Source organism: Camelus bactrianus, chromosome 22 (assembly GCF_048773025.1).
Source record: "Camelus bactrianus isolate YW-2024 breed Bactrian camel chromosome 22, ASM4877302v1, whole genome shotgun sequence".
In the NCBI taxonomy this organism is placed as follows: domain Eukaryota; kingdom Metazoa; phylum Chordata; class Mammalia; order Artiodactyla; family Camelidae; genus Camelus; species Camelus bactrianus.
The window spans coordinates 20,810,768-20,836,202 of record NC_133560.1 but is presented as its reverse complement, the minus strand read 5'-3'; the positions used below and the strand labels follow the sequence as shown (position 1 = coordinate 20,836,202).

The 25,435-nt window shown below is 56.5% G+C and overlaps 3 protein-coding genes across 18 annotated transcripts in view; all 3 read left to right on the top strand.

Moving 5' to 3' along the window:
- The window catches only part of MAST3 (microtubule associated serine/threonine kinase 3), a 37,064-nt gene extending 32,462 nt beyond the window's left edge, over nt 1-4,602 (top strand). For all 13 annotated transcript variants that reach the window (XM_074350421.1, XM_074350418.1, XM_074350419.1 and 10 more), the window contains 4 exons: nt 275-397; nt 1,063-1,199; nt 1,312-1,493; nt 2,539-4,602. In XM_074350421.1, the coding sequence (XP_074206522.1) occupies nt 275-397; nt 1,063-1,199; nt 1,312-1,493; nt 2,539-3,071 (975 nt within the window). In that variant the 3' untranslated portion in view covers nt 3,072-4,602. The remainder of the gene's footprint in view (nt 1-274; nt 398-1,062; nt 1,200-1,311; nt 1,494-2,538) is intronic.
- A 1,113-nt stretch (nt 4,603-5,715) lies between these two features.
- PIK3R2 (phosphoinositide-3-kinase regulatory subunit 2) lies at nt 5,716-18,228 on the top strand. Of its 3 annotated transcripts, XM_074350432.1 has the most exons (17): nt 5,731-5,866; nt 6,342-6,518; nt 7,678-8,418; nt 11,258-11,350; nt 11,707-11,748; nt 11,824-11,955; nt 12,044-12,254; nt 12,813-12,898; nt 13,047-13,155; nt 13,245-13,343; nt 13,493-13,673; nt 13,751-13,876; nt 14,945-15,087; nt 15,319-15,495; nt 16,309-16,380; nt 16,545-16,715; nt 17,030-18,228. In XM_074350432.1, exons 3-17 carry the CDS (start codon nt 8,097-8,099, stop codon nt 17,235-17,237), a joined length of 2,172 nt encoding a protein of 723 aa, XP_074206533.1. In that variant the 5' UTR covers nt 5,731-5,866; nt 6,342-6,518; nt 7,678-8,096; the 3' UTR covers nt 17,238-18,228. The 3 variants fall into 3 exon arrangements, with proteins under 3 accessions (XP_074206532.1, XP_074206533.1, XP_074206534.1); XM_074350431.1 differs by lacking the exon at nt 6,342-6,518 and having other exon boundaries at nt 5,716-5,866; XM_074350433.1 differs by lacking the exons at nt 5,731-5,866; nt 6,342-6,518 and adding an exon at nt 8,885-8,964 and having other exon boundaries at nt 8,319-8,418.
- Nucleotides 18,229-20,633: 2,405 nt separating this feature from the next.
- Nucleotides 20,634-24,214, top strand: IFI30 (IFI30 lysosomal thiol reductase). Of its 2 annotated transcripts, XM_074350434.1 has the most exons (7): nt 20,635-20,966; nt 21,960-22,142; nt 22,236-22,310; nt 22,552-22,644; nt 23,437-23,589; nt 23,789-23,842; nt 23,927-24,214. In XM_074350434.1, exons 1-7 carry the CDS (start codon nt 20,850-20,852, stop codon nt 23,987-23,989), a joined length of 738 nt encoding a protein of 245 aa, XP_074206535.1. In that variant the 5' UTR covers nt 20,635-20,849; the 3' UTR covers nt 23,990-24,214. The 2 variants fall into 2 exon arrangements, with proteins under 2 accessions (XP_074206536.1, XP_074206535.1); XM_074350435.1 differs by lacking the exon at nt 23,789-23,842 and having other exon boundaries at nt 20,634-20,966.
- The last annotated feature ends 1,221 nt before the right edge of the window (nt 24,215-25,435 follow it).

The window sequence follows — 25,435 nt, the reverse complement described above, 5'->3', positions numbered from 1 at the left end:
GGGTCTTTGTGGTCCCTGTCAGTTACAGGGAGGAGACCCCAAGGGGGCAGGAAGCTCCTACACAGTGGGTGTGCTGTCCTCCCTCCCTCAGCCCAGGGCCTGTCCCATCCCTGTGGGTCACTCTCTAAACAGCCCTAGGATCTGGGATGCTAGGCAGTGTGACAGGCAGCAGCTTGCTGGGGTCCCATAGCTGACTCAGCCAGGCTGGGTGGGATCTCTGGCTATGGGGTTTAGGCCACTAATCCCTGCCATCTACCCCAACTCCAACCCCTAGAGTGTGGAGGAGGGAAGCCCCGCCCAGGAAGCGGGCCTGCGAGCTGGGGACCTCATCACCCACATCAACGGGGAGTCGGTCCTGGGGCTGGTGCACATGGATGTTGTGGAGCTGCTGCTGAAGGTACAGCCCCCCTCCCCCTCCCCCACCCACCCCCAGGGCTCCCAGACCCTCCAACCCCATCTATCTGCAGGGTCCCCAGATCTCCCCTCACTGCCTACCCTTTGGGCTGCTCCTGTGACCTGCCATCCCCACCCATTGACCTCAGCTCCTGATTCTGCATGGTTCTCCCCTCCAACCACACATTCCACTTTCTGTCCCAGCTCCAGGCTTTGCATGCGCCCTCCCTTCTGCTTCCTTCTTTAGCTCTCTGACATCACCTCTCAGAGCCACTCCTCCAGGAAGCCCTTCCTGCCCCTTGGGTGCCCGCTTCTTGCCCTCCCTCTGGCCAACCCTGACCCTGTGGGCTAGGGGTATCCAGGACATCTTTGCCTTTCTCACACTGAGGGTCCCCGAAGGCTGAGGTCTAGAGGAGGGGAGGTGGGCACCAGTGAGGAGGCAGGCCCCAGGTTGGATAGCTCCTAGGACCAGTGGGTGGGTGATGGCTCCCTGGATGTATGGACAGATGGTGGACATGCATCTTTGGCCCAATGGTTGGTGGGGTCATGAGGTGAAAAGTGCGTGGATAAGATCTGGGGCTTTGACGGATGAGTAGATGGGAACAGGGGTGGGTGGATGACTTATTGGATGGGAGGCACACAGGCAACCCTTTGCCATCCCACTTGCAGAGTGGCAACAAGATCGCCCTTCGGACCACAGCCCTGGAGAACACCTCCATCAAGGTGGGCCCTGCACGGAAGAATGTGACCAAAGGCCGCATGGCGCGCAGGAGCAAGCGGAGCCGAAGGCGGGAGACGCAGGACCGGTGAGTGGTGGGCTAGCTGCCAGAGAGGCTTGAGGGAGGACCCGTGGTGTACTTAGGTGACCAGAGCTGCTAGGGGCAGGGGTGCTGAAGCATCTGGCTTTCTAACCCCTAGGCGGAAGTCCCTCTTCAAAAAGATCTCAAAACAGTCGTCTGTGCTACACACCAGCCGCAGCTTCTCCTCCGGCCTCCACCACTCCCTATCGTCTAGCGAGAGCCTCCCAGGCTCACCCACCCACAGCCTCTCTCCCAGCCCCACCACACCCTGCCGCAGTCCGGCTCCTGATGCCCCAGCAGGTGGGTGCATCCCCAGGGCTACCCTGGGAAGAAGGGCTGCTCAGGCCTGCAGTGGTCAGCCCAGGGAGGGAGCGAGCAGAGTTGGGAGGATGGAGTGATGTGATGTATGACACAAGGCGGCCAGAAGGGCCTTTCCAGTTGCCTTGAGTCTAAGAGGCAGCCTAGGGTGGTCAGATACAAGTTGAGGGCAGGGAAGGTGTGCCCAGCAGAAGTAATATCGTGAGCAGAGGGGATCTAGACAGGAGAGATGTAAAAGCCAGGGAGAAGCTAGGGAGGGAGGATGGGGGACGGAGCAAGCCAAAGAGCTGGGCTTAAATTGGGGGTCAGTAGGGAGCCATCAAGAGTGTGTGAGCCAGAGTGGGCATGGAAAGATTATTCTGGATCAGGAAAGGATGATGACTTGGCCCAATCCTGAGGACCCTTAGTTTCTGTGAGAGACAGCTAGAGACAGACACTTCTAGCCTCACTGGGTTAGCAATAGGCTAGAGAGAGGAACAGGCTGGAACAATCCAGAGGACAGACAGGGAAGGCCTCCTGAAGGACAGCCACAGAGCTACTTGTCCAGAAAGCCCTCCCTGCCTCCTGGGGATCCCCAATTGCTGTCTCTTCCTCTGGCCTACCCTGACCTCATGGGGCTGAGAACATCTATGCCATCTTTGCCTTCCTCAGACCAGGAGTCCTCTGGGGCTGAGGCGTAGGGGTGGGGAGTGGGCACAGGCAGAGGCAGGGCCCTTGTTGGATAACTTCTAGAACCAGTAGGTGGACGGCTCACTGGTGGATGGACGGTTGGTGGATGGGTACCTTTGGCCCAATGATTTGGTGGGTCATTAGGTGAAAAATGGGTGAATAGGAGCTAGGGCTTTGATGAATGAGTAGGAGGTCACCAGATCTAAGCCAAAGGAACAACCTGTGCAAACAAAGGGAAAACCAGGAATGATGGGTGGCCACAGGGAACAATGTGGGCTTTGGCAGTCAGTCCCAGGGCCCCTTCTCAAGGCTGGGACATTGAGGCTGGTGGCCCTGACCCTCACCTGTCACCCCACAGACACGGCGTCCCCACCCAGTGCATCCCCAAGCTCCAGCAGCCCTGCATCTCCGGCTGCCGCTGGCCACACCCGCCCCAGCTCCCTGCATGGTTTGGCCGCCAAGCTTGGACCACCTCGCCCCAAAACTGGTCGCCGCAAGTCCACCAGCAGCATCCCGCCCTCCCCACTGGCCTGCCCGCCTGTGCCTGCACCCCCACCCCGCTCACCTTCACCTCTGCCAGGGCACCCACCTGCACCTGCCCGGTCCCCGAGGTTGCGCCGGGGCCAGTCGGCTGACAAGCTGGGTACAAGTGAGAGGCTGGACGGGGAGCTGGGGCGCCGTAGCCGTGGGCCGGACTCCGAGCTGGTGGTCATGCGGCGGCTGCATCTATCTGAGCGCCGAGACTCCTTCAAGAAGCAGGAGGCCGTGCAGGAGGTGAGCTTTGACGAGCCACCTGAGGAGGCCACTGGGCCACCCCCTTTGGTGCCTCAGATCGCTGTGGAGGGTGCTGAGGCCATGCCAGGAGCCCTTGGACCCGCTGGGAAAGACTAACCCCTCCTATGTGGCCTCTCCCTGGCCTGGAAGTCAAGCATTTTTGCAGAATGTTTTTTCCATAAATTGACACCTGGATAGAGACTGAGCCAACAGCCTATGACACCTGGAAGATGAGAAGCCATGGAGGTTCTTACCAGGTGTAGACAGTGCCTCCCTCGTGTTCTGGAGTCGATCAGTCAGGGAGCCATAGGGGCAGGAGTGGGAGACTAGGGTGGCATTGTAAATAGCAGCAAATCCCTGCAACTAATTTATTACTTTTTATAAGCGATAGCCAGAGTGAGCTGCCACTGTTGAGGCGGCTGCCCAGGCCCTGCCCCATGTACCTGGGACCCATTTGCAGACCCTGCCCCCTGGGCTGAGAAGGAAGCACTTTGAAAAATCACATGTGTTCATGTTTTCTGGTTTTTCTGTACTTTTAAAGTCTTTTTGTGTTACTTGATCCCATCCCTGACTCCAGACCCACTGATTCAAAGGGACACAGCCAAGCTTACCTGTCCAGGCCCAGTTTGGATTGGAGGGTCCATAAACAATACCCTCCACCACAAAACGAAGTAATCCTGATGATGGACTGCATTCTGAAGGCTACTTTCCACATCATAGCCTCTATGTAGGCCAGCCTTGCTAGTGTCTGCCTCCAGTCCTATAGGCTTGGGGTGTGTGGGAACTGGGGCTTTGATGTATGAATAGAAGTTCACCAGATCTAGACAGAGGGGTTGCCCTCTTCACAGGCAGACATTGATGCCCTGGAGGCAGAGGCCTCAAAGGTGCCGCCAGGGTAAATTGCCACCCTGGACAAGATTTTTTGTGTGTTTGATACACACCCGGGTGAGCCCTTACCCATGATGTGTCTGAAAATACCCCCTGGGGATTCCCTCCATGTGCCAGAGCCTTGCTAGGATGAAATTCGAGTGAGAAAAATCCAACTAGGGGGCCAAGTTTGAACCTTGGCTTCACTGTTTGGCTCTGGGAACATGGCTTCCCTACTCTGTGCCTCAGTTTCCTTGTGTTTACAAAACTAATACCAGTAACTATTTATTAAGCACCTGTATGCCAAGTGCTTTTACTTGTGGCTTCTCCCTCAGCCAGCTTTGAAAAGGCTAGAGGTGGTGTTGTCATCCCCATTTTACAGACAAATAACTAAGGCCTAGCAAAGGGTGGAGACTTGTCCTGTGATTGCCTGGTAAAAGTCACACAGCCAGGCCCTGTCCTGGGCATTGTTATCAAGGGAGCTTGAATGGAGAATCTGATGTCAGATACAGCAGACTCCAGCTCTAGCTCTCTCCCCTGTAACACTGTGTGACCCACTGGGCATCTGTGAGCCTCCATTTCCCATTTGGAGGTGGCAAGCAAGATCAGCATGCCCCACATGGTGAGGGCACTTTCCAGGCACTGCAGACCGCTCTGCATTCCTTCTGAAGACACCTGCCCAGCACTGCCTGGTGTTGGAGCTAGACCAAGGCTGTGCATGACTTGCTCCCACCTTCTATCCTGGAGCTGACAGTGAATAAAAGCTCACATTTACAAAGAAGAGTTCCAATGTCTGGATTTGTGAGGGGCCAAGAAAAGGGGAAGGGATCAGTGAGTGAGGTGCGGGCAGGATGAAAACAGACCCTTGGCTCAAAGTCACCTGAGATGGGATTTGAAGGCTGCTGGAAGTACACTACTGAGATTTTTCCTGGTGCCTTCTCCGGTCCTGGCTTCCACCTGCCCTCTCTGGGAGTACCCATCACAGGCTAAAAGCTTCATCTAGACACCAATCTGGGGCCCTGAAGCTGTGTTAATAAATAAATAAGCCATCTTTCTGACCTTTTAAATTTTTTTAAACATTAGAAAGTATTTTTAATTTTTTTACTTTATGTACTTCTTACACTGGTCTTTTCTTGGCCTGTGCCCTAAAATTCCCCCCACCCCCTTCTGAACCCAGCGTAGCCTGAGCGCATTCGGTTACTTCCTGAGCGCTCCAAAGGGTCGGAACCCTTTGGCCACACCCCCTGTTTCCGAGTGTCTTCGGTCATTTCCGGAAACAGTCGTCTGCATCTGGGCCAGCGCTATTACTCCCTGCCAGCCCGAGTTCAGCTGTTTCCGGATGCTCTGGGCTAGCATAGAAACCCCGGCTTTCAACCCCGGCTCCTTCTCGGCCTTCAGTTTGTTTCCTGAAAAGCTCATCTGTCTGTAGCGAGCCCATTCCCCACAACTCCGCCGCCTTCAATTCCTTGAGTTCGGGGCCGCTCACCCGCCCTCTGGAGCCGTCCGTGCTTCGGCAGTTTCCGGAAGTTGGTGGTCACCTCTGGATCTAAGTTCCCAGGGTCTCATTTGGGACCAACCACACTTGGTTCTATCACAAAGTCTCAGGGCCCAGCCTCTGTTCTGCTAGTCCGGCTGGAACGCGCTCGGCCATTTCCGGAACCTCTCGGACGTCTCAGCCCAGCCGAGTCTAGCCGAGCCCAGCCGAGCCCAGCCGAGCCCAGCCTCGAGATCACTCATATGACCCGATTGCGCTCGGTTGTTTCCGGAAATGATCGATTATCTCGGGGCACCGTCCCCCTTTACCCTCCAGTCCCGCGGGAGTATACTCGGCTCTTTCCGGAAACACTCGGTTGTCCCCAGGCTCCGCCTCGGCCTCGCTTCACCCGCTCGGCCCGAGTACGCTCGGCAGTTTCCGCCGGGGGCGGGCCCGACCGTTCGGAACCGCGGCAGCGGCGGCGGAGGCGGGGATCCCGCGGCTGCGGCGACGGCGTCCGTGGTATAGCCACGGGTCGGACTCCGCTCGGCGTGACGGTGGCCTCGACCAGGTAAGTCCGGGCTGGTCCGCGTGGCAGGTGGGGCTGGGGGTGCACTCAAATGCGGGGCGCCCAGGCAAAGTGTGGGGCCACGGTGGAAGCCAGAATGCTAGCCGGGCTGCATCGGGCCCCGCGGGAAAGGGGGGCCGCAGGGAGCAGGAGGCCTCGGGCTCGACCTGGCTGCGGTGCAATCTGCCCCGGACGATGGTGGCGGAACGGGGACCCTAGGCAGAAATAAGGGGTTGGAGCCGCGGCCCTGAATTGAGGGAGGCCCTGCCGGGAGTGGGGCATCGAGCAGTAATGAGGGGCGCCCAGGCATTGTGTGGGGCATAGTGGGGTGCAAGACAGTAAAGGGTCGACTCTACTTCCGTCCCCTTGGATGGGCTAGGGATTCACGCAGGCCCGAGTGCGCGTCTGCACACGCGTGAGCGCACAGGCCCTGCGTCCAGCCACTGAGCCCCCAGCCAGGCCTGGCCCTTCCACGCAGCCTCTTGGATTCGGGGAGCGCTGGCTCCCCGGCGCGCACACCGGGGCGTGTGCAGACGTGTGCACGCCGGGATGCGGAGGCGGGCAGGCAAGCGGATTCAGGCGGTTTCCTGGACGTCCCCTCACTGGGCCTCAGTTTCCCCATCTGCGGAGTAAGGGTATGGGGTCCAAGGAGCCGGTGAGTTGCAGCGCCCTGGAATGTGGAGCTTCTGCTCTGGTTTGGACACCTCTAGTGGCTTCCCGTGGTCGGAGATAAAGCCTGAGCCTCTGCCTGGCACTCGAGGCCCAGCATGGGCTTCGGCTTTCTTAAAGCTACCTGGAACTCTTGGCAAGCATTTCTTGCTGTCAAGCCTTTGCATGTACTATTTTTCCTCTGGCCAGTGCCCACTCCTGTCCCCTGTGAGGACCCGCCCTCTAGAAAAGCACCATCCCCCCACCCCAAAACCTCTCAGAAGAACTGAACCTACAGGGCTAAGATTGGGAGTGTGTCTGTGCTGGGCTGTGTCTCCCTGAGACTGGGGACTTCTAGGGGGTGATCATTGCTCTGAATCTGGCAGCCTCCCCCTTAGCAGCTGCAATGACCTCCTCCCATCTACCCTTTCCTGGCTCCATGTCTACCCTGGGGCTAAGGTCTTCTTGGCCTCCTACCAACCCCCTTCATTTTTGAGTACCTACTCTTGGCCCCAAGCTGAGCCCTGGACACCACTCACTGCCACCTATTGCTCCATTCCCTCCTTCCCTGCAGAGATCAGAGATCCATTTATTTGGACTCACCTCTAGGCCTTTGCTTGTGCTGGGGCCTCTGCCTGGACCTCCTCTCCCACACTGTTTGGCCCCTGCTGCCTCCTTCTGTGCTCACCTGGCCTGATGTCTCTCCAGGGCTCCCACAGCACCCTGAGCATCCCCCATCACGCACTACCTGCTCTGGGTATGACTATCTGGCCACATGCCTGCTGCCTCCTCTCATCCGCCCTGGGCTTTGTAAAGTTGGGCAGATCTGAGTTTTTGAGTCCTGGCTTCCTAACAAGGAAGTGGTCCAACAAAGACCTCCCTGCTCAGAGCCTTAGTTTCCCGCAGGGGCAATGAAGAGCTTGTTTCCTGAGCATGCAGTATGCCTGAAGTAGGTTCTTGGGAGCTCTGCTCCCAACAGCTTCAAAGGAGTGCTGTTATTGCACCCATTTTACAGCTGGGGAAACTGGGGCCCAGAGAGGGACAGGAACTGGCCCAAGTTTACCTAGTGAGTCCAGGGATTTGAACCTGGGATTTGGCCAGGTTCTCTCAGGTGGAGGTGACAGGAGTCCAAACTAGCTAATGCTGCCCTGCCCCTCTCCCCCTAGGTCAGCATCCCGAGCCGAGCATGGTGACAGCCTGTGCCCCCGGCCCCCTCGCCTGGCGCAGCTGGAAGAGCCGCCAGCCTCGGGAGCCAATGGGCCCCCACGTGAGGGAGTGAGCAGCCTGGCCCAACCCTACAGATTGAGGGGGGACGCAGCGGCTGAGCGACCCGAGATCACGCTGCCGACCCCCTCCCACCAGTTGAATGGTGGACCAAGCAACGAGTGACCCTTGTCAGGGTCACGGAGTAATGGTGGGAAGCAAGGTGTAAGCATCCCCTGTGGTCACCTGTAACTTCTTGGTGGAAATAGAGGTCTGAGTCCCCAAGCCGACCCAGTGGACCCTCCTGGCTCCTGATCCAGCTGATGGGGCCACTGAGGCCCCAAGCAGCCACCTGACTATCAAGACCCCACCTTGCCCAGCCATGGCTGGGGCTGAGGGCTTCCAATACCGTGCTCTGTACCCATTCCGCCGGGAACGGCCAGAGGACCTGGAGCTGCTGCCAGGTGATGTCCTTGTGGTGAGCCGGGCGGCCCTACAGGCACTGGGCGTGGCTGAGGGCAGCGAGCGTTGCCCACAGAGTGTGGGCTGGATGCCTGGCCTCAACGAGCGTACACGGCAGCGCGGCGACTTCCCTGGCACCTACGTTGAGTTCCTGGGGCCTGTGGCCCTGGCCCGGCCTGGCCCTCGCCCACGTGGCCCCCGCCCGCTGCCCGCCAGGCCCCGAGATGGGCCCCCTGAGCCAGGTGAGCAACAGGTAGGGACCCTGGGAGGGGTGGGGGAAGTAGGGAGTGCTCTCAGATCCTCAGTTTCCTCTTCTTTCCAGTGAGGCAATGGTGCGTCTTCCAGGAGAGGAGGAATAAGGACATTTGGTCAGTCGACAAGGGTCGATTACACTGCTGTCAAAGGCTGGGTGCAACTAGGCACACGGTGGTGGACACAAGGCCTGGCCCTGCCCTCATGGGGCTGCTGGTTCAAGAAGTGACAATGTGATTAGGTGATGACAGAGGCTATGAGGCAGGAGTCTCTCAGGAGAGCTGGGGGTGAAGGGCTCCAAGCAGCAGGCACAAAGGCCAGAAGGTGGGAATGTAATGGCAGGTTCAGGGAACAAGCAACAGGACCTCAAGGACTTCATGGGATTCATTTCGAAGATAATGGAGAGTGTTCAGTAGGATTCAGAGGCTCAATTTAGCTTCATTTTCTGATTTGCAGACAGATTCCCCTGAGGAACCCCCTTTGTTACCCTGATTTTCCAGTTTCCAAGATGAAGGGAGCCAAAAAGCCCAAAGAAGGTGGGATATTCAGTCGAGGCCATGCAGCACAGAAGCATGTGAGGCCCCTACATCCCTCCCAAGGAGGCCCTTGGCCATCCCAACTTCCAAAGACTGTGCCCAGAGTGGAGAACTGAGGGTGCTGAGCATATGCTGAAATTATTGTATGCTGGGCAGGGTGTGTGGGTTCCAACCAGGGACACCGAGGCTCAGGTTGTGGGGAGGAGGCTGATGAGTGTTGAGCACACAGTGTAATCTGCTCTAACCCTCACAGCATCCCGGGGAGGCCCTGTGTACAGATGGGGAAACCAAGACAAAAGGCGGGTTAGTTGAACCACTTACTCAGAGGCAGTCACCCGTTGAAGGCCAAAGCCCTGGGAGGCACCTTGCCTCACCCAATGGCCTGCATGGTCTTGTGCCAGAGGGACACCGAGGCCCAAAGAGGATCAGGCTAGAGTCCCACAGCATGGGGCAGAATGGCGGGGTACAGAGGCAGTGTGGTGCTGGCTTGGGCTTTGCAGCATCTGGTGTCTCCAGGGCCCGGGGTCTGCGTCCCGCCTCAGCCTGGAGGAGCAGGAGGCGGCCCCATCCGGGCTTCCAGCCAGAATCTGCCTCTCCCCCTGGTAACAGCCGCCTCCCTCCTCTGCCTGGCCTGGGTCCAGCCACCACACACATCCCCACTACCGGCAGCCACCTAGCCCCGCCCTCCAAATCTTGCAGGACTGTGACACTAGCTGGGTCCAGCCCCCTCCAGGCCTCAGTTTCCTCATCTGGAAATGGTGGGGACTGGTCCTTTTGTGCACTCACGCCTCGCCTCTCTGGGATACTGGGACCACTGGGCAACACACTACAGCTGCCTGCCTTCCCTCCTCAGCTCCATGTGGGTCAGCTCAAACCCTAATGTCATCCAGGCCCTGACCTGGCTGTGTACCCAGGGGGAGGTTGCTCTCTCCCTGAGCCTCAGTTCCTCATCCAGAAAGTGGGGGTGACACCTACTCTGATGGGACCCCCCTCCCTGTTTTACAAACTGGTCACAGGCAAATTTCAGAGTTGAGTTCTGAAATCCCCCACTCCAGCTGGAATGTCGCCCACCTCCTCTCCCCTTGTTTGCTCTTTTTTTTTTTCTTTTTTTTTTCCCCCTGGCATTTTTGATGCAGCTGGGCCTTTATTCAGCTTGAGGTGCCACCTGGCCCATCACTCAGGGAGGCCCCGCAGGCCCCAGCTTGCCCCTGCTATGTGCCAGGGCGTCCCCGCCAAGGGCCAAAGCTGCATCACATGGTGGCTGTGCAGGCAGAGCACACCTGAACACAAAAGACCGGGTGGAGCAGAACATGGACTGGGAGGGAGCTGGACCGGGAAGGGGGTTCAGCATTTTTAAAAGAGAAGGAGATTATCTATATATATAAAATAAGCAAAAGGACTTAAAAAAAATGGAGAAATGTCCTTGGAATAAGGTGTTCTGACCCAGATAGGGTATTTATTTTCCTTTTATTCTTTTCAGTCACTTTGTTGTTCCCACTGAGAGAGATGATGCCATTAGCCAGCTTCTCAGTTGAGGAAACTGAGGCACAGAGAGGGTGGGTTCTGTGCCTGAGGTTGCACAGCAAGCAATGGCAGAGCTTGAAACCTGCTGCATGAGTGTCCTGTAGCTGCTGTAACAAACTATCACAAATCGGCAGCTTCAAACAAGAGCTTATTCTCTCATGGTTCTGGAGGCCCAAAGTCCAACATCAAGGTGTGGGCAGGGCTGCTCTCCCTCCAGAGGCTCTAGGGGAGGATCCTTTCCTGCTTCTTCCAGGTTCTCAGGGCTCCAAGTGTACCTTGGCTTTAGGGCCCTAATCCAGGATGATCTCATCTCAAAATCCTTCCCTCAGTTTTATCTCCAAAGACCCTATTTCCAAGTAAGGTCATACTCACAGGTACCAAGGACTAGGAAGTGGACATAGCATTCGGGGGGCCCCAATCAACCAACTAACTATACCTGGTCTCTGAAGTGTGAACTGATTTTTTTTTAATGGAATTGAACCCAGGACCTCTTGCACACTAAGCACACGCTCTACCACTGAGCTATTACATACCCACCCCCTGCCCCGCTGTGTGAACTAATATTTTAACCCAGAAAATTGTTTCGCACCAACTCGGCCCTCCCAGCCGCACCAGCCAGGCCTTTTGTCTCTCCCAGGGTGGTGGTCCAGATGCCAGCCACTTCCCTGAGCTGAGCCCTGCCTGAAGCCACCCAAACTGAGATGCAGCAGGCAAAGAGGGGCTGGGGTTCCGCTGGGGTTCCTGCCAACATTCTGTCCCCTCCTGCCAGGCCTCACACTCCCTGACCTACCTGAGCAGTTCTCCCCACCTGATGTGGCGCCCCCTATCCTGGTGAAGCTTGTGGAGGCCATTGATCGGACAGGTGAGCCTCTGCCTGGCTGCAGCCCAGATTCTGCTTGCTTATCTCTGGTAATGGGCAACTCATCCCCTTCACCAGGCAGCTGGGCTCATTCTGTATAGGAAGATGAGTCTGGATGCTCTGGGTCTCCATGTTGAATTGGAGGGGTAATTCCCAGGGGAATATGGACACCAGACCCCTGTCATTGCATGTACTGTGTCCTCTGCCACCGTCTCCCTCCTCTCCTGCTTTTATATCTGGGATGTTAAGTAGCCACCCCAGACCCCCCATGGGGTCGGGGGTGGAGGGGCAGGGGAGCATTTGAGAGCTGGTCTTGCCACCTGGGGTGGAGCTGACCTACTTCATCCCCTTCTCCTCAGGGCTAGACAGCTACAGACCTGAGCCACCTGCCGCACGCACAGGTGAGGGGAAGCTTCAGTGGGTGAGAGTGGGTGAGAAACCTGCCCTGGACCGATGTGTTCCCCGTGCATCCCTAGACTGGTCCCTAAGTGACATGGAGCAGTGGGACGCGGCAACCCTGTCAGATGGCGTGAAGGGCTTCCTGCTAGCGCTGCCCTCTCCCCTTGTGACACCTGAGGCCGCGGCCGAAGCACATCGAGCCCTGCGGGGTGAGCCTGGCGGTAACCCCGGGTTGAGGAGGGCACTGGGGTGTGGGTGCCAGCCCCTGCTCACCCTGCCCTGGTCATCTGTCCACAGAGGCCGCAGGGCCCGTGGGGCCAGTGCTGGAGCCCCCGACGCTGCCACTGCACCACGCGCTCACGCTGCGCTTCCTGCTCCAGCATCTGGGCCGGGTGGCCCGGCGCGCCCCAGCGCCGGGCCCCGTGGTGCGTGCCCTGGGCGCCACCTTCGGGCCGCTGCTGCTGCGTGCGCCACCGCCCTCGCCGCCACCAGGGGGCGCGCCCGACGGGTGAGAGGCTATTGCGGGGGGCGGGGCTTTATATTCTAAAATGGGCAGGGCTGAGCTGGAGCAAAAAGGGATGGGGCTTTAAATCGAGGAAGTGCTGGAGAAACCGCCAGGTAGAGGGGCTCGATAATGAGAAAGCAGTGTGGTCCAGGGCCCAGGGGGGAAGAAGCCAGAGCCATTGTGATGGAGGGGCTAGGAAAGAACAAGGGGTGGGATCTGAGCTCCAAGAAGACTCTAGCAGGGCTTAGGACAAGGAGATGGGGCCTAGATCTGAGAGCAGGTATGTGGGTGCTGTCTGTACCTGACTTCGACTTCTTCAACCCCACACGCTAGATTCTTGTTGTTTGTCATATGAGCATTTATTGAGCGCTTACTGCAGATACATGAACAGCAGGTGGTCTCCCACACCTGCCTGTGTCATTTACTATTAGCCGCCCGCCACCCCCCACTGCATGCTTTCGCATATACCCGCCCCTCTCCAGGCATGCAAGTGCGCCTGTGCAGGGCCATGTGCACACCGGGGCCCCTACCCAGCGCTCACTGCATTCTCCTTCCCCCTAGGACTGAGCCCATCCCCGACTTCCCTGCTCTGCTGGTGGAGAAGTTGCTTCAGGAACATCTGGAGGAGCAGGAGGTTGCGCCCCCAGGTGATCTCCCACCCCCTTGTGTTAGTTCTTATTGTTGAGGACCAGGATTGCTGATGGGGCCTGCCAGTTTCATCAGGCTCGGTTGCAGTGGGAGCTGGCCATTATATACAGTTGTTGCTCAATGTGCATTTGTTTTCCTGTCCCCCAGCACTGCCGCCTAAACCCCCCAAGGCAAAGCCGGCCTCCACAGGCCTGGCCAATGGGGGGAACCCGCCCTCCCTGCAGGATGCTGAATGGTACTGGGGTGACATCTCCAGGTAGGGTTGTGGGGCAGAGCCATGTGGTGGGCAGGGCCTGAAGGGCGGGGTCTCCGAATGGGCAGCCCCAATCCTGGCTGTTTCCACAGGGAGGAGGTAAACGAGAAACTCCGGGACACACCTGATGGTACCTTTCTGGTCCGAGATGCATCCAGCAAGATCCAGGGGGAGTACACGCTGACCCTTAGGTGGGGACCTGTCCTTTCGTGGGGATTAGCGGTGAGAAGTGGGAGGGGGCACACCCAGGTCAGATGACCAGGGATTGCATGGGCAGTGGGATGTGTGTGGGATCTGGGGGCTTCAGTGGGCACTGACGTCCCCTCTCACCCACCCCTAGGAAAGGCGGGAACAACAAGCTGATCAAGGTCTTCCACCGAGACGGTCACTACGGCTTCTCAGAGCCGCTCACCTTCTGCTCTGTCGTGGACCTCATCACCCACTACCGCCATGAGTCACTGGCCCAGTACAATGCCAAGCTGGACACTCGGCTCCTCTACCCAGTGTCCAAGTACCAGCAGGTCCGGGGTGGGGATGGGAGCTGGGGGCCAGGGTCTGGGGGTGCTTGGTTGGCCCTGATCCAACCGGGGATCCCCAGGACCAGATTGTCAAGGAGGACAGCGTGGAAGCAGTGGGCGCCCAGCTTAAAGTCTATCACCAGCAGTACCAAGACAAGAGCCGCGAGTACGACCAGCTCTATGAGGAGTACACACGCACCTCCCAGGTACCGTGGGCCTGCGCACCCCCGGGCACAGAGGGGCTCTTAGCTCCACAGACTGCCCTAAAAACATAGAAATAAACGTATATGGTTCTTAAAAAACAAATAAATGAGAAGCCTCCCGGGAGCAGCTGAGCCTGGGAGATGTCTTGGTTAAGCCTTTGGGCCTCAGTTTCCCCATTTGTAAACTGGAACCGTGAGGTCTTAATTATTTCTCTGTCCCCTTCAACCTGGACGTTATTCAAAATGACGACAACAACTTGACAAAGAGTTGTCTAAGTCAAAGGGTCAGGAGATCATGGGAAAGAACAGTGTCTTTTAAAAGAGGTGAGAGGGGAGGTTTTATCACTCACAGACTGTGTTAATAGACTTCTTTTGTAAGCTGAGATACAACATATGCAGATTGAACATCCTGTCTAAGCAGGGAGTTTCTCAGTCTCCCCTGTAGTCCTTGAGCAGTTTCTTTCTCAGCCCCTCTCAGTGATGGGTCACCTGAGTTTCTGAGTGGACAAGACACCCATCTGGGATTGGTTAGAAACATCATGATCTTGGAAATGGCTTAGGCCTCATGAGCCTCAGTTTCCCCATTAATAGTTCTGACTTGGGGAGGGGGTCTAGCTTAGTGGTAGTGCATGTGCTTGGCTTGCACAAGTTCCTGGGTTCCATCCCCAGTACCTCCATTCAAAAAAAAAAAGTAAGTTCTGACTTTGTAGGAGGCTCTTGGCAGGTTCTATGAGACAATGCACGGAAAGCGCTCAGTCAGTGCAGCATCTCTTCTGAGAAGAAGCCCCATGCATTGTAGCAACTAGACTTAACATTAACTCTCAGCAGTGCTAACAGACTTAGGTGTTTGTAAGGTGCCCAAAGGAGGATCTAAAGGAAGAGTAGGTGTGGGGAGCATGAGGTTTGAAGGCTGAATAGGAATTCCTTCACTGTAGCAGTAGTTGATGGAATGATGTGCCTGGTGGAGGAGGTACTTAAGCAATCTCCATATCAGCACTGGAATCGGCCTTTACCCCCAGGAGGAACTCATGAGGAATCCTAGGGGGTGCTAAGATTTACCCCCTCCTGCAGGAACTGCAGATGAAGCGCACAGCCATCGAGGCCTTCAATGAGACCATCAAGATCTTTGAAGAGCAGGGCCAGACGCAAGAGAAGTGCAGCAAGGAGTATCTGGAGCGCTTCCGGCGTGAGGGCAATGAGAAGGAGATGCAGAGGTGAGTCTGTCTCCTCTGCCCTGCCCTAGCCCATCCTGCTCTGCCACAGTGCAAGTGGGGAAAGAAAGGAGAGAGTGGGCAGCCTGGGTTCCAGGAGGTGAGAGGGTCAGTGGAAATGGGCTTTGAAGGATGAATAGGAGTTCGCCAGAGACATCAGGGAAACAGTGTATGCGAAGGCTAAGGGACTGGGAGCTGTCTGAGGCCTCTGAGCCACTCCTCCCTCCTCTACAGGATCCTGCTGAACTCCGAGCGGCTCAAGTCTCGCATTGCTGAGATCCACGAGAGCCGCACAAAGCTGGAGCAGGAGCTACGGGTGCAGGCCTCTGACAACCGAGAGATCGACAAGCGCATGAACAGCCTCAAGCCAGACCTCATGCAGCTGCGCAAGATCCGAGACCAGTACCTTGTGTGAGTGCCCGGCTCTGTGCTTGCCCATGGGTCCCCCATTAGCACTGGGACACCTGAAGTAGCCCTGCCTAGCCCCCTAGCCTCCTCATCTGTTCGCAAGTCCTTTCCCTCTTGATCAGGTCCCTCCCGGCCCTCTCAGAAGGGCTCCCTGTGTGGCAGCCTCAGCCTCAGTTGTGGATGGGAGTACTGCTCCTATGGGGCTGGGTCATTGGGAGCCTCAGACAGGATCCACTCCATGAATGCTGACTGCACAATCTGGCCTGTGTTGGGGCTGCAGGAGCCCCAGCTTGAGCCCAAAATCCTGCCTCTGCCTGCTGACCCGCTAAGGACTTCATCAAGGGCTTCCCCCTCCCACCCAGGCCTTCAAAGCTTGTGTGCCTCCTCTGTGTGCTGAGCACCATGCAGGCGTTAGCTCACTTTGGCCTCTCAAAGTCTTTTATAAAGTTTCCCCTTTACAGGCAGAGAAAATGAGGTGCTGAACAGACAGCATGTAACCCTAGAACTAAGCCTCTGGTAGTGATAAGACCTGGCCGGGATGGCACATTCCAGGGACTTGAAAAGTGTTAACAGAAACATAATAAATAGGGCGAGTTCCCTGACAGAGCCTGGGGAGCCCTCATGGGTTCAAGGTGTCCTTGACCAAGCCAAGACTGACCCCTCATAGCAACTAGGGGTATCACACCCAGAATTTGCACTTAGTCCTTGCCTCCAGCCAGACTGGCCTGGCCCACGGTGGGCTCACCCTGCCTGTGCTGCAGCCTCCATTCCCCTACCAGCGGAGCAGCACAAGCCCACCTTTCCTCTTCCCTGCAGGTGGCTCACTCAGAAAGGTGCCCGGCAGAAGAAAATCAACGAATGGTTGGGAATCAAAAACGAGACTGAGGAGTGAGTGATCACCTGGAGGGGGGTTTCCCAGAGGAGGGGCCATTTTTGGTGGGTTTTGTAGAATGAGTAGGAGTTCACCAGGGTGGGAGAATTGTCCAGGTGGCAGGGGGACCTTGGAGGCTAGCCAGGTAAGTGACCAGGGCACCTCCCTGCCTCCCCAACAGCCAGTACTCACTGATGGAAGATGAGGATGACCTTCCCCACCATGAGGAACGCACGTGGTATGTAGGCAAGATCAACCGCACACAAGCTGAGGAAATGCTGAGTGGCAAGCGGGATGGCACCTTCCTCATCCGTGAGAGCAGCCAGCGCGGCTGCTACGCCTGCTCCGTGGTGTGAGTGGCAGGGGAGCCAAGAATGGGCTGAGGGGGTGGGGAACCCAAGCATTCCTTCCAAGATCTCTCATTAAGCACCAGCTGTTTGCTAGGCCTTGGGAAGACAGCCAGGAAGAAGCCCTGGATCCTTGGGAGCAGGGGAGAGAGCTGGGACAGTATCAGAGCGGGGAGATGGTAGGGTCTAGACTAAGTCAGTGCCCAAGAAATAGGGAAATCTGGGTCCCAGGCAGGGACTACCTGACAGGAGCAGCACGACTGAGCTGGGAAAGCCTGGTGGAGGCCTATCTGACCCACCCCTTTGCCCATGCCCACAGGGTGGATGGTGACACCAAACACTGCGTTATCTACCGCACAGCCACGGGCTTCGGCTTTGCAGAGCCCTATAACTTGTACGGGTCGCTGAAGGAGCTGGTGCTGCACTACCAGCATGCCTCACTGGTGCAGCACAACGACGCGCTCACCGTCACGCTCGCCCATCCCGTGCGCGCCCCAGGCCCCGGGCCCCCACCTGCCGCCCGCTGACGGCTGAGCAAGAGCAAGAGACCTGTCCCGGAGCTGAGCTGCCCCCAAGCTGGAGGCTGGGCTAGCGACGGCATCCCAGGTCTCCATCTTTCTGAATCTGTCTCTTCTTTCTTGGGTTTTCTCTGTATCTCTTCCTGTCTGTTTTTCTCTCCATCTATCTTTCTCAGAGCCTCTCTCCATTTCCCCTTGTCACCCTTTGTCACTTTCTAGCGCCATCTGTCTGTCTGTTCTTTCTCTCTTGGTCTCTGTCCCTCTGTGTATCTGTGCTGGGGGGTCCTGCCTCCCCTACTCCATACTCTCCTTCCCCTGCCTCCTTACAGAGGCACTGCCCTGCCTACGGCTCTGGCCACCCACGACCCTGTGCCCTGCCCCCCACAGGCTCCTGGGGTCCCCAAAGCCCCACCTGGCTGCACCTGCCATGTTTACAGAGGCCCCCAGGCTGCGCGGCCCCAGCCTGGGTTCCCCGATTTTTAAGCCATAGACCTGGGGTCAGGGCAGGAAGGAACTTCGCTCAGCCACTTCCAAGAACCTCAGCCGTGACATCTGGGGCCAGGCGGGACCTGCCCCACAGACCCCAACTTCTCCTTCAAACCCTGAAGTGAAACCTGACACTGGGTTATCCCCACAATGGGGCTGCTGCCAAGAAGTGACCCCCAAAAAGGAAAATAATTAAAAATAAACTCATGAGCTGACCCCAGGCTTCCCAGGAATCGAGGCCCCAGCACATCCGGGGCGGCCAACACGCAGCACTGCCCACAGCACCTCCACTTGACACAGACTCAAGGCTTCTCGATCATGTTGGGTTCTGATTTTATTTTTCCTTAATTGTATGTAAAGCCCTTTTTTCTCTCCTCTTTTGGGACAAGAGCCCTGGTTTTCTACGCTACCACGGAACACCCCCCCGCCACCTCCTGCCTGCCTGGCTAGGCTGGTAGGCAGGTTTTGTATGGTACGTTGATACTGATATGGATATAAAACATTGAACATGGTAGAGGCTTCTGTTTTTGGTGACAGGCTTCTCTTTGGCTCTGGGTTGCCAAGTGGGGACCTACAACTCGTGCCTCCTCCCCACCTCCACACCCCCACCATAGTTTAGATGCTCTTGACCAGAGAAGTTGAGAGACCTGCCCGAGGTCACAGCAGAGAGGCCGAGACCCCAAGCCCTGCGCCCTATCCTGGCTTGCTCAGGGGACCTCAGACCCTGGACCAGCTAATCACTGGTCCCTGGGCTTGAGTTTTGGCACTCAGCCACCAGCCCTGCACTCCAAAAGACACTCCCCTCTGATGTGCAGCTTCCTTGTTGTCAGGCAGGGTCACTAGTCACAGCCCTTCCCATGCCACCCACATGGGTCACCCATATCCTTGATGCCCCCAGTGCCAGCCCCTCCCTGCTGACCTTCCACTGAGCCTCTCTCCATGCCTGCTCCTGACACTCATTCTGCGATGTCCCAGGCGACAGAGCTGGGTCTTCAGGGTGTCTTTGACCTGGACTCAAGTTCACCCCCACCCCAAGGGCTGTCCCTCAGCCCTCCTCTCCCACACCCCCAGGGCTGGGAACCTTCTCTCCTTCCCCCTCCTTATTACAGCACCTGGCAGGACCCAACAACCCTGAAGCAGCCCCTGGGTGGATGAGAACCAGGCTGCCCCTGACCCATCTCCCACTGGGCTCTCAGGAATTGAGGAATTGCCTCCTTGGCCTCAGAGATCCCATCCTTACCCGCTGTGTGGCCAGTCAGGAGGCATCCCCTAAATAACTCCAGCCCAGACTCTACCCTCACTGTGGTCCTCACCCCCGACATGGGTGGACACGGGGTAAAGCTCACTCACCTCAGTCCCATAAGCCCAGCAAGGCAGAACCTGGGAGCAGAAGAAAATAGCACACGCAGCCTCTAGCCAGTCCCCACACTCAACCGTGTTTCCTCGGAAACGTCACCTCCCCTCTCTGAGCCTCAGTTTCCTCTTACCAAGCTAGGTCAAGAGTTGCTACTCCTGCCCCGAGTGGATGTCTCAGAATTCTATGATAAAATGGGTAAGGTTGTTTTTGGATTTGTCCATTAGAGCTGGTGCTTAATAACTACTGGGAAAATTGTGGCAATGATATTTATTGTCATTTCTTCTGTACAGTCCAGCACAGGATGGAGCACACACTAAACTAACAAAGCTGTGTGGCTTAGTCTCGCAGAGGCTTCATAAAGGACATGAGTTTTGCGAAGGGCTCAAAAGGCTGGGATGGGGGATTGTCCAGCCATGGGGACTTCAGGGGAACCCCAGCTTCCCAACCTGTTACTATGAACGTGGCTACGCAGTCTAGAACTGGCGGGAGATACAAGCTGTGGAGCTGAGGACTGGGCTGTTTTCTGGGCCAGGAATGGGTGTTTCTTCCTGCCAGATCTGGTCATAAGTCATGCCTGGCATTTAAGGCCCTGCAAAGTCTGATCAGCTCAGTTACTCCCTCAACACCTCCAGTCTCCAAGCCTTCATCCAGGCTATTCTCTCTGGGTGTAGTATCAACACCTTCCCAGGCTCACAAACCCAGCTGTCCCACCCCTGATCCCAATCTGGGGCAACCCTCCCTCTACCTCTGAGCCCTCCAGGCTTGCTTTATTCCCTCAGCCTCACTTCCCCTATTTTACAGAAGGGGAAGTTGAGGCTTCATCACTTGAGGTACCCAGCATTCCCGGGCAAACCTGGGTCTGGCTGATTCCTGTGGGTTTGAGTCCAACATGGCCAATCCGCAACCCCCACCCCATATACAGGCTTCAGAGAGTGATAGCTCCAACCTGGATTCTCTCCTGCGAGGGAACTCACTGTGAGAGCAGCAATGCCCCCCTTCTCAAGCCTTGGATGGTGGAAAGAAGGAACAGCTAATTTCTTCTCCCTCCACCCACAGCCAGAGGTGGGGGTCCAAGTGAAGCGAGGCGCCGCTCCCTGAGCTGGCTTCTGCTTTCTGGTCCAGCTGCAGCCAAGTCTGAGTCAGCCCCACGGGACCTGGACTTTGCTGGTGGATCTAGAGTGTTGGGGCTGGGGAGCCTGAGGAGGGGAGGGGCTGAAAGTTGGGGATGAGGGAGGGCCTGGGCCACGCTCGGGGGAGGGGGCCTGGGCTGCACAGCCCCTGCCCACTCCTAGGCAAGTGATGGCCCCCCTCCACCCCACCCCATCCCAGCACTGGGTGGGGAGGTGGGGTCCCTGGGCTGGGCCAGGGGCCTGGATCACCCTGGCTACCCCCAGAGGGATCCGTGGGGCCATAGAGACCCTCCTATCTCCCAGTCTCTCTGTGACTCTGTCTCTAAGCCCCCACCTCATCTCTGTTCAAGGTGCCTGAGCCCCAGCCTCACGTGACTGGGCGGGGCTGATCGTGGGGAAGGGTTGGGGGGATCGAAGGGCAGCCCGTTGTCCAGGAGATCAGAGGCCCAGCACCTGGCAGGGGTGCGGGTGGGGGTCGGGTTGGAAAGAGACTCGGAGAAGAAGAGATACCCAGAGACGCGGCCCGGCCTCCGAGGGGCGTGGGCCCCAGGAGGCGGGTCCGGCCTGGGGGCTGGGCCATCGCCGGGTTAAAGGCGGCTCCTTCCCCGCGGCCGCTGCTCCCGGCGTCGCACGTTTGTCCCCGCTGTGATGGCCTCGTTGCCTCTCCTGACCTTCCTGCGTCTGCTGCTGCTGCTGCTGGAGGGCCCCTCGGCGGCGCGGGCGTCCCTGCTGGGAACACTCCCAGAGGGGGCGGCCCCCTGCAAGGTAGGGACGGCGATGCGGCGGGCGGGCCAACGGGACCGGCGCCCAGGCGACAGGCCGGCGGCTCCTCCTCTCTCCCCGGGCTTCTCCAGGGAAGACCAGGGTCCAGAGGGGACGCTAACCTGGGTCGGTGCCGACCCCATCCACTTCAATCCTGACACTGGCCACACTCCTTTCCCTTTCGCTTCCCCATCTGGAGTCTGAGTCGCTCGGCCGTAACCCGGATTTCCCCGCTGCCCCTCCACCCAGGGTGCATTGAGCACCTACTGTGTACATCTGGAGCGGAAATCAGTCTCTTCTTTCATGCCAGGGGAAGCCCAGACAAGCTAAGCCTGCCTATGGCTACCCGCTCTCACTAGGTGCTGCTTACTGGGTGCCTTTCGGCCCGGGAAGAGCTCGCGTGTTTCTGGTGCGGAGTAAGCAGATGCCCCGAAGGCTGAGCGACTTGCTCACAGACACCGCCGCCCGCCACCCCTCAGCTGTAGCCGGAAGTCAGCACCTATTAGGTGCCGCCTCTGCAGTAGCCTTGGGAGGAGTTCAGTGGGCCCGCTGAGGGGAAGACTAAATAAGGAGTCAGCGGGGGTGTAGGACCTTGCTCAGCTCAGGGCCAAGTCTCTAGGGATGAAGTGGCAACAAGTGAGCGTGCATTGGCGGTATGCACCACAGAAGGCAGGATTGACAGCAGTGACCAGAAATGTGCATGACTTGAATTCTTACCTCCTGCTGTCCCCCTGGGTGAAAAGTTTCAGCTCACCCAGATGGAAGCAAGACTCGTGTACACATTAACTACCTACTGTTTGCAAATCTTGTCACATCCATTTTGCAGACAGGCTGAGATGTAGGAAGATTTAGAGACGTAGTAAATCCTCAGAGTCAGAATTCCACCTGGCAAGGTCTGGAAGGAGTGGGAGACGGAGCACCTACTGTTTGCAGCTCCCTTTCTGCAAGAGAACCAAGCAGGGCTGCCTTTGATTTATACCCCTTCCTCCCGCCCAGGCTGGTGAGCTATGCCTGAGAGCGCCCCTGGGGAAGTCAGACCCACCACCTGTCAATGTGAGCCTCTATTATGAGTCGCTGTGTCCCGGCTGCCGATATTTTCTGGTCCGAGAGCTTTTCCCAACGTGGCTGTTGGTCCAGGAGATCCTCAATGTCACGTTGGTGCCCTATGGAAACGCTCAGGTACGTGGGCACTGGGGAAACTGAGGCACGTGGCCAGGGGAGGAGGGCAGGGGAAGGAGGTGGGCTGCCAGCACTCATCCCACTGCCTTTCAGGAACGAAACATCAGTGGCAAGTGGGAGTTCACATGTCAACACGGGGAGCAGGAATGCAAGCTTAACAAGGTGGAGGTGAGCAGCCCCAGAGTTCCCGGGTGGGGAGCACCGAGGCTGGGAAAACTGTCCATGATAAGGAAGGTGAAAGCGAGGCTCAGAAGGGATTGGGACCAGCACTGTCCTCTGCCTGTCTGCCCTCATGTCATCATGTCTTCATTTTTCCACTTTGTTAGTGGACACCCGTGATTATTCCCAGAGTGGTCTCAGGGTGCTCTGGGCCCCCCTCACATCCTTGCCTGCCTGCCCCCACCCCTAGGCCTGCCTGTTGGACCAGCTAGAGAGGAACGTGGCCTTCCTAACCATTGTCTGCCTTGAGGAAATGGATGACATGGAGAAAAATCTGAAGCCGGTGAGCAGTGCCCCCTCACTCAGCTTGGGTTGCAGGGCCCTGACCTCCCTGCATCCAGACAGACCCAGGTTCAAGTCTTTACCTTGACGGTCACTCTCTGTGCAGCCCTGAGAAATTGGCTTCCCCTCTCATAGCCTCAATCTCTGAATCGAGAGAATGAAGATCTTCTGGGGACATGGGTAGATCAGGGAGGGCTTCCTGGACAAGGTGTCTCTGAGCTGGGCTTGGATGAACAGGAATGAGCAGGGACATAGATGATGATCCTTCTCTATGGGAGTGACAGGACAGGACCTCTCTCCCTGGAGGATTATGAAAAGGAACTCCCAGACGAATGACTCATCTGCCCCAATTGTTTATTCATTCATCAAACATCTGGGCCACCCAAGAGACCTGGGCCATCCTGAGACACCCCTAGCCCTGCACAGTCATAGTGGGGCTGGGGGAGTACAAAGGAGGAAGAAAGGTGTTTCTGGCAGAGAGAACAGCATGTATGGAAGCTCTGAGGAAAGTGAAACACTGTAGGGATCAGGGGCTGTGGGTCTGGTCTTATGGAAGACAGGAGCAACCTGAGCCCCTGCCCTGGGGGCTTCCACTTAGGCATGTATTAAGCACCTACTACTTGTGGGCATTGCTGCATCCCTGTGAACCCAACTGTCCCCCGTTGCCAGTGAGGAAACAGAAGCTTGGCTTGGCCGGGTTGGGGGAGCGGTGCTGGTTGGGGGACCGTTGGGGAGATAACAGGGAGGAAGCTGAGGCAATGCCCCAGCTGACCAGGTCCCCCTCTGCCCTCAGTGCCTGCAGATCTATGCTCCAAAGGTGTCCCCGGACACCATCATGGAGTGCGCAATGGGGGACCGTGGCATGCAGCTCTTACACATCAACGCCCAGCTGACAGACGCTCTGCAACCACCCCACGAATATGTGCCCTGGGTCGTCGTCAATGGGGTAAGAACTCTTGCAGCCCTCAGGTCAGCCCCCAGGCAGATGGGTGTGCCCACTGATGTGGGAGGATGGACTGATGTGCCCACTGATCTGGGAGGCAAGAGGCAGGGGCCAGACTTGGGGCCATTTGCAGCCCCTTCTGGACCAAGCACAGATTGGTTGAGGTGGGTGGGACTTATGACCTCCTGTCTTGCTTGTGTAGAAACCCATGAAAAAGCAGGGTCAGCTTTTACGCCTCGTTTGTCAGTTGTACCAGGTAAGCTGTATGGGGACCAGAGGGATTCAGCCAGTGGGGGTAGGGTCTCCTATCAGGACCCCAATTCATGGCCATCTCCTCCAGGGCGAGAAGCCGGATGTCTGCCAAATCATGACCAGTTCCCACAAGGAAGTCTGTTTCAAGTGACGGCCAGTGCCCCGGGAGGGGGCTGATGTAGGAAGAGAAGGATCCCATCTGCCCTCGTTTTCTGATCTCCAACTCTCAGCAACCACTACTCATCATCTGGATAACTTCTACACATTCCATTAATCCGGGACTCAAAATTCTGCCCCTAGATCAAGAATCTTGCCCTACTGAGAATGGTGCTACATTGAAACTTGTTCAATAAACACTTCTGGATGTTGTGATTCATTTGCTAAGGCAGCAGATCCCCTTCTTCTGGATTTGCACAATGTTGGGACCCCTGAGAAGACCCCTGTCCAGGGGATGCAGAGCCAGATGGACATCCCTAGTCCCATGGCGGGCAGCAATGGGCCAGATGGAGAGGCACCAGGGCTAGAGAAGTCCAGAGGAAGAGTGAAGGTCCTGCATTGGGAAAATGGACATTGGGGCTGGGGTTTTGAAGAGTGACTAAAAGTTCATTAGGCAGAAAATGTATTCATTAATTCAAAAAACATCCCTAGCTACCCCTTTTGGCTGACCCTACTCTGGGTGTTATGGGTTAAGCTAAAGAATGGTAACTGGGGCCAGGCAAGACCAGAGGATGCGGCAGGAAACTTGTCCCGGGAATTTGAAAGAATGTGTTCACTAAGGGGGTATCATAGTGTTCCAGGAAAGGGCATAAGTGTGCAGAGATTCAGATGGCAGCAAAATTTGGACCTAGAATGCCAGGCTTAGGCGCCTGAGAACAACAGGGCATGTTACAGGATAATTTTCAAAGAAAGGAAAAATCATGATTCTCATACTGATGTAAAATGAATACTTGTTAAAGATTTTATTGAATTCATGATTAATGAAAGAAACTGGTCAGATGTTCAAAGAAGATACAGGTTTATAGATCAGAAATATTGAAATGATTGTGCAAAACTGCCTTTTTCACAGGGGCAGGGGAAGAAAGAGTTCTTTTTTTTCCCACCCAGCTTGATAATGTTTTCCTAATTCTAATACAGTTGACCCTTGAACAGCATAGGTTTGAACTGCGTGGGTCCACTTATACCTGGATTTTTTTTTTCTCACTAAATACCTACCACAGTTCTATGTGATCAGCAGTTGATGTGTGTAGCAAGAACACTGAAGATGTATTTGCTTAGCAACTTACAAGTATACAATAAAGAACTATTAACAAAAGTCACTCTGCAGTATTCAGGTCATCCTCAGGACTTATTCTTCTTACAATGAAAGTTTGTACCCTTTGACCAATATCTCCCCATCCCCTACCCAAGCCCCTGGCAATCACCGTTGTTCTGTTCCTATGAGTTTGACCATTTTAGGTTCCACATACAAGAGAAATCACACAGTATTTGTCTTTCTCTGTCTGGCTAATTTCACTTAGCATGACGCCCTCCACTTTCATCCACGTTGCCACAAGTAGCCAGATTTCCTTCTCTTTTTTTTTTTATGGCTGAATAATAT

Coding starts and splice junctions, on each gene's coding strand:
- PIK3R2 (XM_074350431.1), top strand. CDS start 8,097: ATGGCTGGGGCTGAGGGCTTCCAATACCGTGCTCTGTACCCATTCCGC. Junction 13,156..13,244: donor TACTGGGGTGACATCTCCAG/GTAGGGTTGTGG, acceptor CTGTTTCCACAG/GGAGGAGGTAAACGAGAAAC. Junction 13,344..13,492: donor GAGTACACGCTGACCCTTAG/GTGGGGACCTGT, acceptor ACCCACCCCTAG/GAAAGGCGGGAACAACAAGC.
- IFI30 (XM_074350434.1), top strand. CDS start 20,850: ATGGCCTCGTTGCCTCTCCTGACCTTCCTGCGTCTGCTGCTGCTGCTG. Junction 20,967..21,959: donor AGGGGGCGGCCCCCTGCAAG/GTAGGGACGGCG, acceptor CCTCCCGCCCAG/GCTGGTGAGCTATGCCTGAG. Junction 23,843..23,926: donor TCGTTTGTCAGTTGTACCAG/GTAAGCTGTATG, acceptor CATCTCCTCCAG/GGCGAGAAGCCGGATGTCTG.